The sequence below is a fragment of the Stegodyphus dumicola genome, chromosome 4, assembly GCF_044657685.1.
Source record: "Stegodyphus dumicola isolate Sdum_Otavi_A_Nest chromosome 4, ASM4465768v1".
NCBI lineage: Eukaryota > Metazoa > Arthropoda > Arachnida > Araneae > Eresidae > Stegodyphus > Stegodyphus dumicola.
The window spans coordinates 7,921,559-7,939,341 of NC_140771.1; the positions used below are offsets into that span (position 1 = coordinate 7,921,559).

The 17,783-nt window shown below is 31.9% G+C and overlaps 1 protein-coding gene across 3 annotated transcripts in view; it reads left to right on the top strand.

The window, feature by feature from the left end:
• Nucleotides 1-295: 295 nt before the first annotated feature.
• The window catches only part of mtDNA-helicase (mitochondrial DNA helicase), a 63,691-nt gene continuing 46,203 nt past the window's right edge, over nucleotides 296-17,783 (top strand). For all 3 annotated transcript variants that reach the window (XM_035366236.2, XM_035366239.2, XM_035366237.2), the window contains exons 1-5: nucleotides 296-414; nucleotides 7,532-7,669; nucleotides 10,273-10,336; nucleotides 14,385-14,526; nucleotides 14,858-15,024. In XM_035366236.2, the coding sequence (XP_035222127.1) occupies nucleotides 7,555-7,669; nucleotides 10,273-10,336; nucleotides 14,385-14,526; nucleotides 14,858-15,024 (488 nt within the window). In that variant the 5' untranslated portion in view covers nucleotides 296-414; nucleotides 7,532-7,554. The remainder of the gene's footprint in view (nucleotides 415-7,531; nucleotides 7,670-10,272; nucleotides 10,337-14,384; nucleotides 14,527-14,857; nucleotides 15,025-17,783) is intronic.

Genomic DNA, 17,783 nt, shown 5'->3' on the forward strand with positions numbered 1-17,783 from the left:
AATATTGATGAAAGAGTTAAAAGCATCATTTGTAAGCAGTTTTTAAGATTGGATAGTCTAAGCTGTCAGGCTCTGCAGAGAGCTACATACAAACAAGAAAACACAGCAATCTTCTTATAAATCTATTAAGAAAAGATAAGTATCCTCTGTTACAAGCAATGGCAGATTTCCAAATTCCAGTTCGAATAAGGCTCCTATATACTTTAAGGTCGAATGTCGAAGTTCGAATCTTCTATTGCCTTTCCTTCTCAGCTAAGCTTTATTTTTCGCTTTTGGGCAGAATGACTTAGCGGATGCAAAACAAGACATCTGTCCATTTCGTCTGTCTGTCCTAACATAAACAAAGCATCGCGCTTTATTTTGAAGATGTTATTTTAATAGTAATGAAAGGTGCCGCATGTAAAAGTATTTCAGGTCAGTAATTATTTTATTTTCCCTTTTTCAAACATTGTAGAAAAAGAGTTTTCATCCGCAGAGAACCAATTGGCGCCGTTGCATTTTTACTCGCACGATGAGCCGAGCCGTAAACGTGATTTTTAGTGCAAGTAAATTGAAGTTAGCAGGCAAAACAATATATTAAGCACATGGTAGTAAAAATTTACAGATAATACGCATGTAGATGTAAAACTAACCGGTTAAACATGATATACGAAAATAAATTTGTATTAAATTCAAGTTAGCACAGAAGCATTTATAACAGAAATAAAAAATCATTTAAAAAACATAAATTAGTATTAATATACTGAAATTAACTGGTTAAACGTGATATACGAAAAAAATTTGTCTTAAATTACAGTTAACTCAGAAAACAATATACTATTTCTTACACCAGCAGTGGTTTGCTAAGTTTGATGACTATGGCGATGCATCAAACTATTCTGTCATCTTATATAATCAGTAATATTTCTTGTTTCAATTTAATCATCTATTTATGTCACACCTGGCATCCTCTGAAAGGTTATTGTTAGAAAAGCATTAACAATATATTATCTTGTTAAAATTTTATGCCTTAAAAATTGATTTATTCTCATAATTTTAGATGACAATAATAAAATCATTACTTAAATATTTAAAATGCACATGCACATTTTTGCGGCCTACGAAAACAAATTATTTTAGAGGTTGGAAACCTCATGGTTCTTAGAGCTGTTAATAATTAAGAACACAATATGAACAGCCGTGTTACAAATTAGCATTCACACTTCCCGCCGTATTTTCTTCCTTTCATCCCGAACCAAGAACCGGCATCTATCTACGAAAATATTTCTATCTATTCGTTGTTAAAAAATGCAGAAAAATAATAAATAAGAGAAGAATAATATAAATTTGCAAATGCAAACAACGACAGTGATATTTCAACAAAATTTGAACGCAAGAGGAATAGTTGCAAACTTCGAACAAGCGAATGGGACAAATACTCTGGGTTACCAGGTTTGAACTATTATCGCCAACGTTGGCGATGTTTACATTTACCGGGTTCTCTGCGGAAGTGCTTCCTAGAAAAAGGTAGTGGACTTTGAAGAATGTATTATGAGTATTATGAGTCATTTCTGCTAGTAAGTTGCTTTAATGAATTTTGTTGTGTTTTTTTCATTTATCATTATTGATTTATGAGGTTTGTATTCTGTAATGCTGTAGATTACTAAGCATTTATTATCTGTTCCTTATAAATATATATCAAGAAATATTTTATATAGATATTTGTGCGTTAGCTATTTATCAATGTTCAAACCTTTTTTTGGTACTATTCGGTTTCGATGGCAGTAAAAAATCGCCAAACTATTGTTGATGCCAATGCTGCCATAATAATTGCGGCAAGAAAGGAAGTATAATAGTAAATAACTATCTAAGATTGATGTTTTAATTTAGATGAAATGTTAATTTCATATAATACTTTTTTATTATTATAATTTATATGAAAAAGGCTAAACATAACTGAATGGATGCCTGCATCGCTATTTTGCTACCGACTTATCGCTAAAGCATAATTTCATCTCGTTGGTTGTTCAAACGTAATTTTCTTTGAAAATATTCAGAATCGGAATTCAGAAGTGCAGAATCGCTCACTTATTTGCTTGCCGCTTTTTACAAGGGTAAAAACAATTGGATTTTTGTCAATTTTATTTTATTTTTTAAATGAAAATAGGTCGATGTGTACATAGATAAAATCAAGGGGGTGCGCAGTGCCATTTTTGTGCAATTCTGGGATTTTTGGAACTACTCTGATATGCACCCTTAAGTCGCCAAATATTTTTGGCAAGAAACTTCACGCTGCCATATTACTATGTAAATTTTTTGTCTACATTTCGAACTTTAAGCCTAAAATGTCTCCAGAAACACGGTTTTCACACATGCAAAAACTATGTTTTGAACACACGATTTAAGCTAAAAATCCGAAACAAAAACAAAAAATTTAGATAGCAAAAACATAAAGTTTCTAACCAAAAATATTTGACAACAATCCATGTACACAGCAACATGTTTTAACTTAAAAAAAGATCTACGAATGGCACACTGTAGGCAATAAACGAATCTACGAACTACGCACACCTCGCTTTAATAAATTAACATAACAACAATAAATTTCAAAGAATACCATGTACACAGCATTCTGTTTCAACTTTAAAAAACATGTACGAATTGCACAATCTACACTAAAAACAAATCAAGAAAATAAACTAAAATAAGTTTCAGACAATTCAAAAAACAACAATAAAAACAGAAATTCATACAAAAAACAATGAATATTACATTCTACAAAATAAAAACAATAAAATAAGATGCACTTACCATAATGAAAGCTTCTTTTAAAAGCAGAAATATCTTCCCCCCCCCTATCTTCTCAGATACAGAGCATACAAAGTCCAAAATACATTCGTTAATAAAATTTCGCCAGTCACACAACGTTTGTGAAGAAAACTTCCACGATTTTGCTATATCACATGCCTTCTATGATTCAAAATTTCAAAAGTAACAATAAAAACTTCCTCCAACGTTAACTTGCTACACGAAAACCAAGATCCAAACCTCAAACTCCGCTGACACCCACATACTTTATTAGCAACAATTTTACTGCAAACCCACACAAGTCTATCAGAAACACCATTTTTTGTCCGAGTTCTCATATCAGCTCCGCATTTCGGACACGTCAAACTCCGTTTTAAAAGTCCCGACTCCCACAGAAATTCCAAAAATACACTATGATCCCCATAAATACATCCGTGAACAAAAGACTCGGTAACAACTCCAACATTGTACCTTTTCATACTAAATTTACTCTGCACACAATCTAAAATACGCGGCTGAAACCTTCCCACCACATCTTTTATCGCAACATAGGCCATTTCAAAAACACACGCAGCACGAACCAACTAGCAATTAAACTACTCCACCAAAAGATTTTTCAACGTCGACATGGTTGCCATATAGCACGCAATTGCGACAAAAACCAGTGCAAAACACATATCGCCACATTTGGTGAAATTAGGGCGTTTATCAGAGTTGTACCGGATTTTGTTTTTTAAGTGAAAATAGGTCTATGTGCACATGGATACCGAGTATGTGCAATTCTTAAAAACGCGTCAAGCAGTGAGTGATTCTGCACTTTACCCAAAATTTTATTGCTGACTTTTCATCATTGGCAATTAATTCCCAAATTGTTAAATCCATAGGATATCAAAAAAAGGATTTAAAAATTAAACTAGTATTTCAATGGCGTCTTAAGAAATATAGAACTATATAAACTTCTGAAATCAGCGCATATGCTAGATTTGGCGCTTTTGCGCATACATTTTTGCTGCAATTTTTTACAGCCATCGAAACAGAAGAATACTCTTTTTTTTTATTTATGACCAGAACCTGTATACTTAGTTGTCCTTTCAACCTATTTTTTTTTCATCTTTTGTAAATGCAATCTTTTTTTAAAATATTATTTTACTAAACTTTCATATGCAAACTATACATGCAATTGGTAAAAATATATTTCAGGGTGCCCCTTGGCGAAAACTGGCGATTGGCAAGTAAGGCACAATTTCAAGATAGCCGCTACACAAAAACAAAATAACTAGTCAGAGAATTGCACAAACTTGGCATTTCGCTCTCTCTTGTCTTTGTCCATGTACACATCGATCTATTTTCACTTTAAAAATAATCAGGAGAATGATGACATCATATAATGGCAAAACAAAGTTACTCATCACCACAATTGAACAAAATTTGCAGCCAATTGAAGCTCATTAAACTGCATTTTAAATCATGCAATGAAATAACATAAAAAAGAAAATACATGGTATCAGATACATGCACTATAGAAAGGAAGTATCTGCTTGCCATATTTAGAAATTTCTTCACATTTTTCACTTCAAAAAACAACAGAGAATTGTACAAAACTTGGCATTGTGCACTCCCTTGACTTCGTCCACTTGCACATCGATGTATTTTCACTTAAGAAGGTAAAAGGAGCAGCCACAAAAAATATATAATCTCAATAAACTACATTTTAAATCAAATAACATAAAAAAGGAAATTCATCTTACCATTACGCAAAGGAAATATCCGTTTACCTTATTTAGAAATTTTTCTGTCTTCAGTCAAACAAAATTTCTTAACAGAATTTAAAACTTCCTAAAATTATCTGAACTAGAATCTGTATCCTGGCATTGCCATGTAAATTCACAAAGATATAAGATTCAAAAATATCCTCCATAGTGTCGGTATCTTCTTATGTTCGACCACACGCATTTCCTTCCTTCACATAGGACACTTATAATGGCTACTAAGTAAACCTTCGTTTACACACCAGTCAATGAATGCTGTTTTCCCCCCTTTTGTTCTAAATCGGGCAGAATCTTCAAATTAATCTTACCAAATTCAGTTTTTTTACCGTCTAAACCCCAAAACAAGCAACGAACTTCCTAACCAACACACACCACAAGACCTTACAAATCTTTTCCCATCATTCAAATTCACTGCAATCGTGTAACCAATTACATCATACAGTCAAAAGTCTTTAATCCTGACTCGTCAGGACTTTGGCGATTCCGGATTATAGATCATCAGTTTAAATCTGGTAAGATGGCATGCAGAAATTATAAAATTAAAAATATGAAACCGTAATTTATGAAATAAAGAGCAATTATGATCTAAAGGGTATCAAAATTTACAAAGAAAAAAGCTTAATATTTATTTGTTTACTTTATTAAACATTTCTTTCAACGTGTGCATGCGTAAAGCATACATTATGTATAGTCGAAATTAGAAAATTGCAACCAGAAAACTATTTGATGTGTATTTGTGATATTTATGATGATGAGGAAATTGATTTAAATTATATCGAAGTACATCGAGATGAAACACTACATTTAGTGAGGAATTATAAGCCAAATAAAATAAAAAACATCTGCCCTGAAGATAAGGATAGTGCTGACAGATCAACTTCCAGTTCATTGTGCGTCGCAACGTTCCCCCCCCCCTTCCGCAGAGCAGCGTGAAATTGATAAACAGATTTCGGAATGGTTAGAGAAACAAATAACCTCACTGTCACTTTCTTCATGCCTTTATCCATTTTTTGCAGCAGTTCCACTTTTTGTTTAATGGACATTGAAACATGCTTTTGCTTTGCAGATCCTTTGGCAGCTCCAGCATCGAAAATTCTGTTTGACATAATCGAAAGTTCAAGCTTACTTTTATAAAAGCTCTAACAGTCTGCAAAAAATAATAAGCCGGATCCAATTCGAAGATTATGGAACAACACAATCTGCAACATTAACTGAAATAGATAATTAGATAATTTTAGCTTAGCTTATACCGTCTGTTATGCATTAAACGCGCATGCATAGACATATTATGCGCATGCACACGCGTAAAAGTATTTTGTGCATGCGTAGATGCCTATGCGCATGCGTGAACGCACTATACGCTGACGCTTATGCACTGAATTATATGCATTATACGCTGAATTTTGCTTTGCAGATCCTTTGGCAGCTCCAGCATCAAAAATTCTGTTTGACATAATTGAAAGTTCAAGCTTACTTTTATAAAATTGCTCTAACAGTCTGCAAAAAATAATAAGCCGGATCCAATTCGAAGATTATGGAACAACGCAATCTGCAACATTAACTGAAATAGATAATTAGATAATTTTAGCTTAGCTTATACCATCTGTTATACATTAAACGCGCATGCATAAACGTATTATGCGCATGCACACGCGTAAAAGTATTTTGCGCATGCATAGACGCATTATGCGCTTACGCATGCGCAGAAAGTTTGTAGCTTTGAGGTCCAGATTATAGATCATTCTGGATTATGGGTGTCCGGATTAACGACTTTTGACTGTAATAGGGTTTCCATAACATTCAACTACTCAGGTTACCATAAATAAAATAACAATTTGGTGATAATCCAAAGGGCACCCTAAAGTATGGACTAACCATGTAATTTTTGTGTGCATTTACATGCAATATATAATACATTACATATAATACATTTTGCCTTGGGAAAACGAAATTGATTCATAAATGGAAAATAATAGATTTTGCATCCTTATGATTTCGATTTTGGCAATGCTTTGTTTCCTCACCTGTCGAAATTATTCCAGATTGCCTGCTAATAATGAAGAGCAGTAAATGATTTAAAGTACAATAGTAACCAGTGAACTAGCTTGCAGAAATCTTTCAGAAATACTCTCTATTTAGATATATATGTCTGCACCACTGATTACAAGTAATTTACTATATTGACCTTTACCTCTGCCTTTTCAGATGTAGCATCTAGGTTGCCTATAATGTTCTGTGTTGATAGAAAAGAGACTTAAGATCAAATCATAGTTAATTACAAAATCTTCCTTTTGGGTACTACATCCTTTTCGTGCAGAAAATACAGAAATAGCTTTCACTATGTGTATTCTGCATGATAGAAAAGACCAATTTAGGCATATTTTTAACAATTAAAGAACTTCTGGTATTGTAATCTATTCTGGTGAAAGGTTAACTTCAAAGGTTGTAATTGTAATATAGATGAAATATGAACTCAAAAAGGGACAATATCTTGTTTGTATATCAAAAGCTATTCAAAATATATTGAAAGTTGGAATCTTTTGTGCATGAAGGGATGAAAAAGGCTGTATAATTTTTTATATCTGTTAATGAATTTGTCTTTAGTTTTAAAATTTGTTAACTGTCATGAAATTCTAATCTCTTCTGTAAGGCATTGCTGGAGCATTTTATTGTGTGTAATATTAGCTGTATGCTGAATTTCTTGTCCTGCTAGTGGATATCAAATGACTGCATAAGTTTTCATAATTTTCTCCATGTGCAATATAAGTGCCAACCATGTTTCTTCATAAAATGCTCTACAAAGATATTCCTGCCATGATGAAATAGCCCTTCAACATTTCACTGGGAAATGTAACTAAATAATAAATCATATATTGTAACTGATCTTAAAATTTTAATGATTATATATAGTAACCGTGTAACATGTATTTCATGAAAATATTCTCTATACTAAAGCCTGGCAACCTTTTTTTCAGCATGTCTTACCCATTGAAGTATAATGTTTCAATCTCGAATAATGTGTTTCTCCAAAAGAAAATTATCTGCTTTTATATTTCATGAAATTGGCATAAAAAATACATTACTGAATTCAAATCAGTTCTTAAAAATGAAAAGTGAGTAGAAAATATTAATTATTTTTTGATGTATGCATTTCTTTGTTTTGTTATTTTATAACAACAGTTTAAGTAGTAAACTAAAACAAATAATACATTATTATGGCTGAAAATATGTGTAAGATCATTTCTTTAGTCATCTTATTATTTCTCTGTTGTTCTGTATTAACTTAAAAAACTCATATTTTATCTAGTTGAAGCACGAAACTTGTATTAAGTGACATTTCTTGTTTGAATTTTCTTTTATAACAATCTGTTTTTGTTAGATTTCCTTAACAAATGAATATTTCTGCTTAAATATTATGCTTCTTAAAATTACATTACTGTGCAATTATAATAAAAATTATGAATGTGGATCTGGTCTGCATTATAAAATTCTAATTTATAGCTGTTATTGTAGGTGCATAGCTTCATAATAGATTAAATGAGCACAGAATCAATGACAGCTTGATAAAATTTATTTTTCCAAAACACTTTACTGTTCTGGAACTTTACACAAAAGTACTTGTACAGCTCTTGTTAGTATCATAAAGTTGTTCACTTCAATCAGTAGTTACACTTCAAACTGCAAAAAACTTTAAACACAATGTAGTGCAAAGCCCTTCTAAAAGGCAAAGCTAACATAGAGATCTCTCAGTACTCCAAACTCTACTCTAAGCTAAACAGTTAAGAATCGATGCGCTCTCCGGTCTTATAAATTTTTCCCTGGCCACTAAGAAATTTCTAGTACCTTCCATTTCTAGAGATTAGGTTAAAGGCCAGATACAGTTACACATAGGGATCAGGTACAGGGGCCGGACACAAATGTCACCAAGTACCGTGACAAAAATTAGTCACCAAAACATCGCCAGCTTAACACTATCTCACGAATTTGTCAAGACAGCTCTTAACCTCAGTGTTACATGTAACCTTATTTTCCCCAAGAAGCTTCACTCTTAAAGCTCACCTTTTGTGTTACATTATACAAAAGGTACTACAATTTTAAATATTATTTGACTAAAATTACTATTTACATATATACAAAATTGGTAACATTGCCTCATTTCCAACGACTTCACATCCCTGGTGGTGTAATCCCTGGACAGGAAGTAATACTTAAAACTGAGAAAAATCAGTTCAGTACTAAAGCAGTAATTTTAATAAATAACACACAATAAATCAAATACTAAATCAATAAATAAATGCATGAGTTTACAAATTTATATGCAAATAAGACCATGGTCTTAGTAAACTACACTCTGTCACAAAAAATATATATGCACCCAGAAGGAAACAAGTTATTATCACGAAACTTAGCATGTATGTAGTGTATGAGGAGGTTAAAAAATGATTACAAATTCAGAAAAAAAGATTGTTTTATTAAGAAGTTATGGCATGAAAGTGTTACAAATCAGTAAGTAGTATAGCCAGCTCTGGCAGCTATACAAGCTGAAACATGGCATGGCATCTAATCAAATAAGTTATTACCTATGAACCCCTGCAGAAGGTCCTGCCATAATTTTTGCAACAGGGCAGTTAATTCAGCAATATTCCATGATGGCTGCAGTTGCTTTCCAAGCATGTACCAAATGTGCTTTTGGCAAGAGGTCTAGTCACCTGGCAGGCCACAGGAGTATGTAATATCTTTGAAAACATTCCTGGGAGAGTTATGCGCTATGTAGATGAGCTTTGTCTTGCTGATAAATGGAACCTGAGCAACTTGATAGCATAGGCAGTACAACTGGCATTGAAATGTCATTAAAAACTTAACTGTCATTAAACTGGCATTAAAAGGCAGTACAACTGCAAGCCGTCTAAATGCCTTGAAGTACGACTAGAAGTGATCGTGTGTCTCAATAAACTGCTCCCCACTCTGTCACACCTTGTGTAATCACCATATGCCACTCGACAACAAATGCCAGATCAAATTGCTGGCCTGGCTGCCTCCATACGCATGTACATTTGTCATCAGCACCGAGACTGAATCGAGATTCATCGCTGAAGATTACATGCCTTCGGTCACTCTCCAACTTGCCCAAATTTGGCAAAAATCCCATCAATACTGCCTAGATGTGGGATCAGTAATGTACATCTTAATGGATATCAACAGCATATACCAGCATCAGCCAGTCATCTCTGAATGGTTTCCCTTAATACCACCAGATGCCTGCAAGGTGGTAAATGGCATTGAATCGATGAAACATTGTTGGTGCAGAAGTGGCTGCTTTTATGATTACACAATCCTCATGCTCATTTGTATTCCTGGGATGCTCTGATCCTCTGCGATAGTAGACTGTCCCTTTCGTGATCCATTGTCGCCAACACCGAGGAACTACCATATCGCTCCGACCCAAGTGGCCGTTGATATGCCTGTTTGACCAATGCCTAGTATTTAAAATTATTGATTATTTACCTGGGCACATCTCTTATTTATAATTCCTATATGTTTTAAACAATGGTATTGACAGTAAAATTTTCTTTTATGTACACATATACTGCTTCTAAATATGAATGACTTAGAGCTGATTGAAAACAATTGTCACTATGCTATGTTTATATATAAATTAGTTTTATTATAAAAATCATCTGGAATTTTGATTAATATTAATATTTTTCTTTCACAGGAAGTTTGCATTTTTGTCCTGCTCATCTATGCAGCTCCATACCATCTACAATTGCAGGAAATAAGTAAGTTATGCTCTTAAGTAAACATGATAATACATTTATGTGTTTTAAAATATGACAGCAATTTAGTACCTAATTCAGGAAATAATTTTTTTAAGTAAAAAGCAGATTTGATATGAATTTTCTAGCTATTAAAATGAATATTTTAAACATTGTAGAATATAATGTGCCTTCTGTTTTATATTTGGAATATGTATTAGTGTATTCAAATGGGACAAAACTGTAATACCCAATGGTTAGAAGATAGTACTTCTAAAATGTTTTCATTACTTGATGTTTGTGTTTTATTTCATTTCACCCATATTTCAATTTTTAAGTTATATCTAATTACTACTGTGAATTTGCATAAATATGGAGTGTGAAATTTATAGTATAGGTATATAGTATAGGTTTTATAGTTATGTACCGTTATTATATAACATTATAAATATATTCAATAATTTAATTTAGACATATGAGGTTGCTTAGACTTCCAGTTTTAACCTGAGAGCACTTTAAAAGAGAAGTGTCTCAAGTGTCTTGTATTCCTCTTTCCCTACTACCAACTTTTTAAGAGAATTTTTGAATCAACAGATTGTAAGATCTCTTGGCACTATTTGTAACATATATCTATACCTCATATTTGATTTAAACTAGGATTAATACTGTGCAAGTCAGCCTTTTCTATCCACTGCAAGGAATAGCAATATAAAATAAAGTATACAGTATCTAATTTATATGTTATATTAAGAGCCCCATATTACAATGTAGAAAACCTAATCTGCATAGCATGTGCAAAATTTTACTTGCATATTTTTCCAAATTGGCAAGTATAATATTCTGTGTTCTATAAATTTCAGATTCTGACTGTTGCATAGTGTAGGTGAATGAGTAGTGCTTATTATTTTATCTCTCTATATACTGTATTTGCCGGTGTATAAGATGCACTTTAAAAAAAAAAAAAAAAAAAAAAAAAGGTCTGAAAAACGTGGTGCGTCTTATATGTCGATACACAATGTTTGATTACATTCATTTCTGGAAATTTCCTCTGTTCTAACTTGTCAGCTTCAATCTTTAGATATCAGCATAAATAAGCCATTTAAGGAATTGAATGAATTTCTAAAGGAGAATTGGAACAGCCGGTTGCAGTCTTCAGATTTTGAAGTTAACCACCAGGAAGAAGGAAGAGGCAAGAAGGAACATTTTGCAAGTTTGTGAATGCGTCAAAGCTTCATGGGATGCTGTGAAAACAGATCCAGTGATTAAATCATTTAAGAATTTGTATTGCACTGGATGGTACAGGGAACAATTTGTTGTATGAAGGCTCAGATGCTAATTTAGAAGAGGTTTCAAGTGACTCTTCATTTAGCTCTGGAGATAAGTGTCTGGATTTTTTTGAAGAAGCTTAAAAGGCATTCTTTCCCAGATAGATTGTGTATTTGCAGAAAATAATGCTTTCATTTGTATTACTTTATATTTAAAATACTGTAAATTCATTATAATGATTAGTAACAAAGTTTTATCATTCAAAAATGTATATGAAAAAGGGGATGTGTCTTATACGATGGCAAATACGGTAATTACAAATTTTCACCTGATCTAATATTTAGTTAAATGTTTAAAGTCATTGAATACATCAGTTGTCAGGTGAATGGACTTGCAGTTGTTAACCCTTATGGCTTTCTGCGTATTATAATACCAAATACAGGTTAATATTTTTTTAAAAGTACTTTCACTAAGGTGCACTTTGTGAGACGCGTCTTTTTTCTATTACTTCATCATCCTAGCCTTACAATATAAATAATTTTAAGAAAACAAAAAATCTTTCTAATTATAAATTTCAATGCCAGTTGTTACAGTTGATAATTATTACTACAGTGATGAACTGTAGTTTAGATTCCTGGTAAAACATGGATATTTATGACTATAGTGACTTTGTAAGATGGAGCACTGATATGTTAAGCCAGTCCTGCTCAGAGATTAGCAGCAGAGAAAGAGGGGTATGAGTCTTGACACACAGTCCTTTGGGTGCTGTAGATTGAAATTATAATGGAATCTTTATATGCTCTGCTGTAATTAAATAATTGTTTCGAAGTCTAATTTGCAAATTTCATCAGAAGCCTCCAATTTACTATTTAGATCATGAGGGATTCTAGTGGAAGTTGTAATCATTAATCTTGTCTGTTATATCAAGACTAAAATGTAGTACAGTATAAAGTCTGAAATCCGGAATGATCTAAAATTCGGACCTCAAAACCACCAACAATGTTTTTCTCATAGGCTGTAAAGTATGCACATTTGATTCCCCTTCCCTCCATGCATAATAAAACATCTTGAGAGCCCGTTTCTTAACTTCACTTCGACACTAAATAAACTACCTTGTTATTGAAGAAGCAATCATTTTAGCATAAATTTGTACGATCAGTAATTTGCCTCAGTTGTTGCGTATCTGCTTTGACACACATCTCGAACTGAAACATTCCACATAGATACATCGTTGATCTGACAGCAACCTGGCAAATCATTATTATACTTTCCTTTCATCACTACATATTTATCAACCAATGACAACTTGAGTAATGACTCATGTAGTGATGCCTAAACAATTTTTTTATGTTAGTAATTGAATAACAAAAGAGTATGGTAACCTTTTATGTTAACATTACACTTACCGATGATTACAGATTTAAGTTAAATGCGCTAAAAAATGTTGACGAGGAAACATTTAACAAAAATTTCTTTCTATATGCTAAAAAAGATTTTGTTGATGATAGTCATAGACCCAAAGATTATATTTAGGGCTGTTTGAATTAAGAATACCTGATTTGTTATTCACATAAACCCAGAACCAGCGCCAGGGCTCATAAGGCAGCACCGAGTCGCAGAATTTAGACTGCATCAAGTGGTAAAATATCTAGCCCCTCCGCTCAATAAGGCTTAAATATATGTGGGAATTTGTTTATTCAGAACTCTGATAAGCCTTAAGCATGTGCAAGAAATAGACATAAGTATAATAAATAACTAAACTAATACAATTCAAGCTTAATTGTCTCGGTGCACGATGGAAGCTAGGTAAAATTTAATGCAACAACTTGTCGTTAGTCGCCAAGCTCATGATGCATAGTCATATATGTATAGTAAATGATAGCTAAATTTGATGATGATAGCCACAAATTTTAAAAGTTTTCGGATATCGCAAAACAAAGGTGAAATTTTCCAATTAACGGATTTTGTAAAGAAACGTGGAGAAGCATTAATAAATGAAGAAGATAAAAAAGAAGTTTTTCATTGTGATGATAATGCTTCTCAATCATCAATCAATTAATGAATGATGAAATCTATAGTATGGTTCTAGATCCAGAAAATACTGCTACCAATAGTGAAGAAAGTGACAGAGAAGTTACTGGAAACGAAAAAAATTTCAATTGACAAGTGAGTCAGAATTCTCGATACAGCAGTTACAATACTTCAACAATGTAAATGAACAAATGATTATGTCTGTCTACAGAATTAATGAGGTATTAGCACAATAAGCGAAGCAACTTAAACAACTTATATTGAAAGAAATGTTTAATAAGGTAAACAAGTAAATATTAAGCTTTTTTTTTTTTTTTTTTTTTTTTTTTTTTTTTTTTTTTTTTTTTTTGTAAATTTTGATACCCTTTAGATCATAAATACTTCATTATTTCATAAATCACAATTTCATATTGTTAATTTTATAACTTCTACATGCCATCTTACTAGATTTAAACTGATGATCTATTATCCGGGAAAATTCCAAATCCAGAAGTCCCGACGAGTCCGGATTTCAGACTTTGTACTGTATATACTTTGAAATGCACTCGTACACATGTGTGTGTGCACTTAGGCTTCTAAAGGTATGAAAATATAATTATTTAAAATAATTATCATACTTTTAAACTAAAAAAAAAATTTGAAATACCAGAAAATGATTTGTTAAATAATTTTAAGGTATGGCATTAACTAACATCAGTATATATCGATATATACTGGAAGTTGTTTTATTTTAATGTTTCATATTTGTCTATAGCAAGCCTTCTTTTCCTTATAGATTATTTTGTGATACTTCTCAAGCTTGTTTAGCAGAAAATCATCCCTTGTACAGACTATATCCTTCTGTAGATCAAGCTTTTTTCTTTGGTGATTTATCAGAATCTGATTTAAGTTTAATTTCTGAGAGATTTGCATTAAAGGTATTCAGTTTTTATTTGCAATTTTTCCTTCATTATATAACCGTATTTGTATAAGAATTTTTTAATAAGAAGTATTTTAGTGATACTCACATGTGATACTAACTACTAAAATGTGAAAATCTGTTAATTTAGAGTCTTACAGTATTACATTGTTTGAAAAAGAATGCTTATTTACCAGTATTCTTCTCTTAACACTTATTGAAATTATAACAATTGGATTATTTGAGCATTTACTAATTTGAAGGCTAAAATTTTGATATACTTTGGCTACATCCTGTTTTACTTATTTTTTTTATTTTTTTTTTATTTTTTATTTTTGTTTATCTTTTAGGGTTTGAATATTCAGTATTTTCATAAATACAATATCAAGATTTCATCTGATATGAAAACTGTGTTATTTCCATTTGATTCTTTAAGCAGAGAATTTTCAGCTATTCAGTCCATATCTTATAAAAATGATGATGAGGGAAAAAGAGTTGTATCTGATATTACCCCCAAGTAAGTAGTAAACATCTAAACTTATAGATTTTAAGAAATGATTTCACTTCATTTTTCTTTATTTTTAAATGGGTAAAAGTATATTTTAGGGTACCCCTTGGTGAAACTTGGCGGTACATGGATACCGAATTTGTGCAAGTCTTTGACTTGTTATTTTGGCTTGCATAGCAGCGCGCCAAAAATCGCCGCTATGCAAAGCTAAAATAACAAGACAAAGAATTGCGCAAACTCAGTATCCATGTACACATCGACCTATTTCCACTTTAAAAAAAATCCCAGAATTGCACAAAAATGGCATTGTGCACTCTCTTGACTTTATACATATACACATCGACCTATTTTCACTTCAAAAAACATCGGAGAATTGCACAAACCTGGCATTGCATATTCGCTTGACTTATTCCATGTAAGAATCGATACATGCCATAACCAAAATCATTTGTGCCAAGGTTGTGGTCTCTGCTAGGATGCAACCAAAACACCAAATTTAGTATGTGCCCAATACTTCACTTTAACCAGTCTTGCTATCTCAGAAGCAAATCACTGCAGTAACTGCTATTGAGCATAAGCATTTAAAGAAACATATCTCAAAACAGTGTAAAGATAACTGCACAAACAAATTATTCAGTAGGGAGCTTCTAGTATAAATCCCTTTATGTTGCAGATGAGTGAAGATTACAACTGAGTAAAGAACTTACAAGATAAAATGCTGATCAACCATTATTCTAATTTTCAGATCAGGCCGTGCTCAGATTTAGAGATCACAGGCAAAAGCTCACAAATCAGACTATTTCAACTTACGGTAGAGAAAGGTGAAGATTATAGCACATTTGTTACGTTTCACACAATTTTGATATAAATTACATTTCAAAGAAGCATACTGTTGATGAGTTATGTGGAACTTAGTCTGTTTCAAGAAGATGCAGCCGCTGGCCTCTAATGGTATTTTTCGGACTAATGAACATTGCAGGTATAAATGCTTTTATTTATTATTCATCAATCAAATAACGACTAAGTGAATATGAACCGAAGAGCTTTTCTAAAAGATTTAGCATTAGAGCTTGGGCTGTAATTCTATCTCTCTCAAAAGAGCTCAAAACTTAAGTTGGCAGGATTAGAAGATGCAGCGAACTTTTACCCTAAGAAATTTTTGTAAAAATATGTTGTTACACTATGTGAGGATTGTTCAAAACAAGATTATTTGAATAATTAAACACAGGATGGGTGAGGGAGAAAACCTATGTGTTATTTATATTTTTTAATATTCATATTTAGAATCTATTCTTTGATATGAATAATTGTATAACATTATATTAAGTTTTAAGGAAAAAAGCTAGTAAGAGGGCAGCCTTTTCATATTCGTCTAGTGCTTTATCAAACCACTCTTTATAATAAACACTTATGTTTAAAAGTATATGAAAACTGATTTTTCTAATATAAGAAATCATATATGTATCTTTTATAAGTTAGTAATTTTGCATAAATTTCGATTTTTATGGTTTACTTTAGGTAACCAGTATGGAAATGTTTGTATAACTTAAAGTAAGATTGTCTCAAATTAAAAATGGAAAAAAGGTTTAACAGAATTCACAAAGCTACTAGTCATTTATATCTTCATTTAAAACAAAGAAAATGCATTTATTTATATGTTGGGGGGATGAACTCCAAAAAACAAACACTGGGGTAAAATTTCTCCCATGCGTGTATTAACGTAGCACAGTGATACGAGTGTGCTGAAATGTTAAGGAAGATTTACAACTGAATATAAATAAAGCAGTTGAAGTTCGAAAGACAAAATTTCATCTGCGTCTGATGCTCAGATTTTAGATGTATATAAACAAATGTTATATATAAAGAAATCTTAATGAAATGAAATAAGTGTTAAAAAAGGAATGATTTTTATGGAAGAGGCAAGAAAAGTCTATATGGCAAATTAAATTTAAAGTGTAATATTTCAGTGTCTGAAATATATGACTAAAAGTGCATAAAACTTTGCAAAGTACTTTGCAAAGTTTTATGCACTTTTAGTTAATTTTCTACTGTTCTGAAACTATGTTTCCTTTCTTAACATCAACAGTTTCACTGTTTTGAGTTTGAATCACTTTTCTGGTCTTTAAACTCTGTTTCAAGGAAATACTTTTTTATTGTTTCTCTTGTGATATTTCTTCAAGTGAAGTTGTTATCTATGGTATCTAGAATATTAATAGCAAAAAGGAATTTACTTTTCTCATTAGCATCTATGTTTGAAAGTTTTTACCTTGATCAAGAGGTTGTAATTTTGTTGTCATTTAATACAATATCATAGTAAAATTTTTCTCTGTCACTATAATAGATGCCGCTTAATGATCTTAGCTAATGTTAGCATTTGGATATTGTTAGCAGATAGCCGAAGTCCTGTTCGTTTATATATGAAAAATACTTTACTTATTATGTTTGAACAGTTCAATTAATATAAACAAAATATTAAAGAATAGATTTTTTAAACTGGAAGCTAGTCAACAAATAAGGTCAAAACAGATTATAGTCGCAGAGAAATGCCACCAAGTAAGAGTGATCACTCAGATCACTCCAAAACCAATGACTTTGGATATTTTGCGTTTTAGAATCTACAAAAACAGAGAATCAACTCCATTGGTGTAAGGTGGTGATTCTTAAAATTCTTCTTCAGTGAATTATGAATTATGAATAAATGAATAAAATAAAAATGGAATTATGAATAAATGATTCAGGCATATAGAAATTATTAGTAGCATTGTATA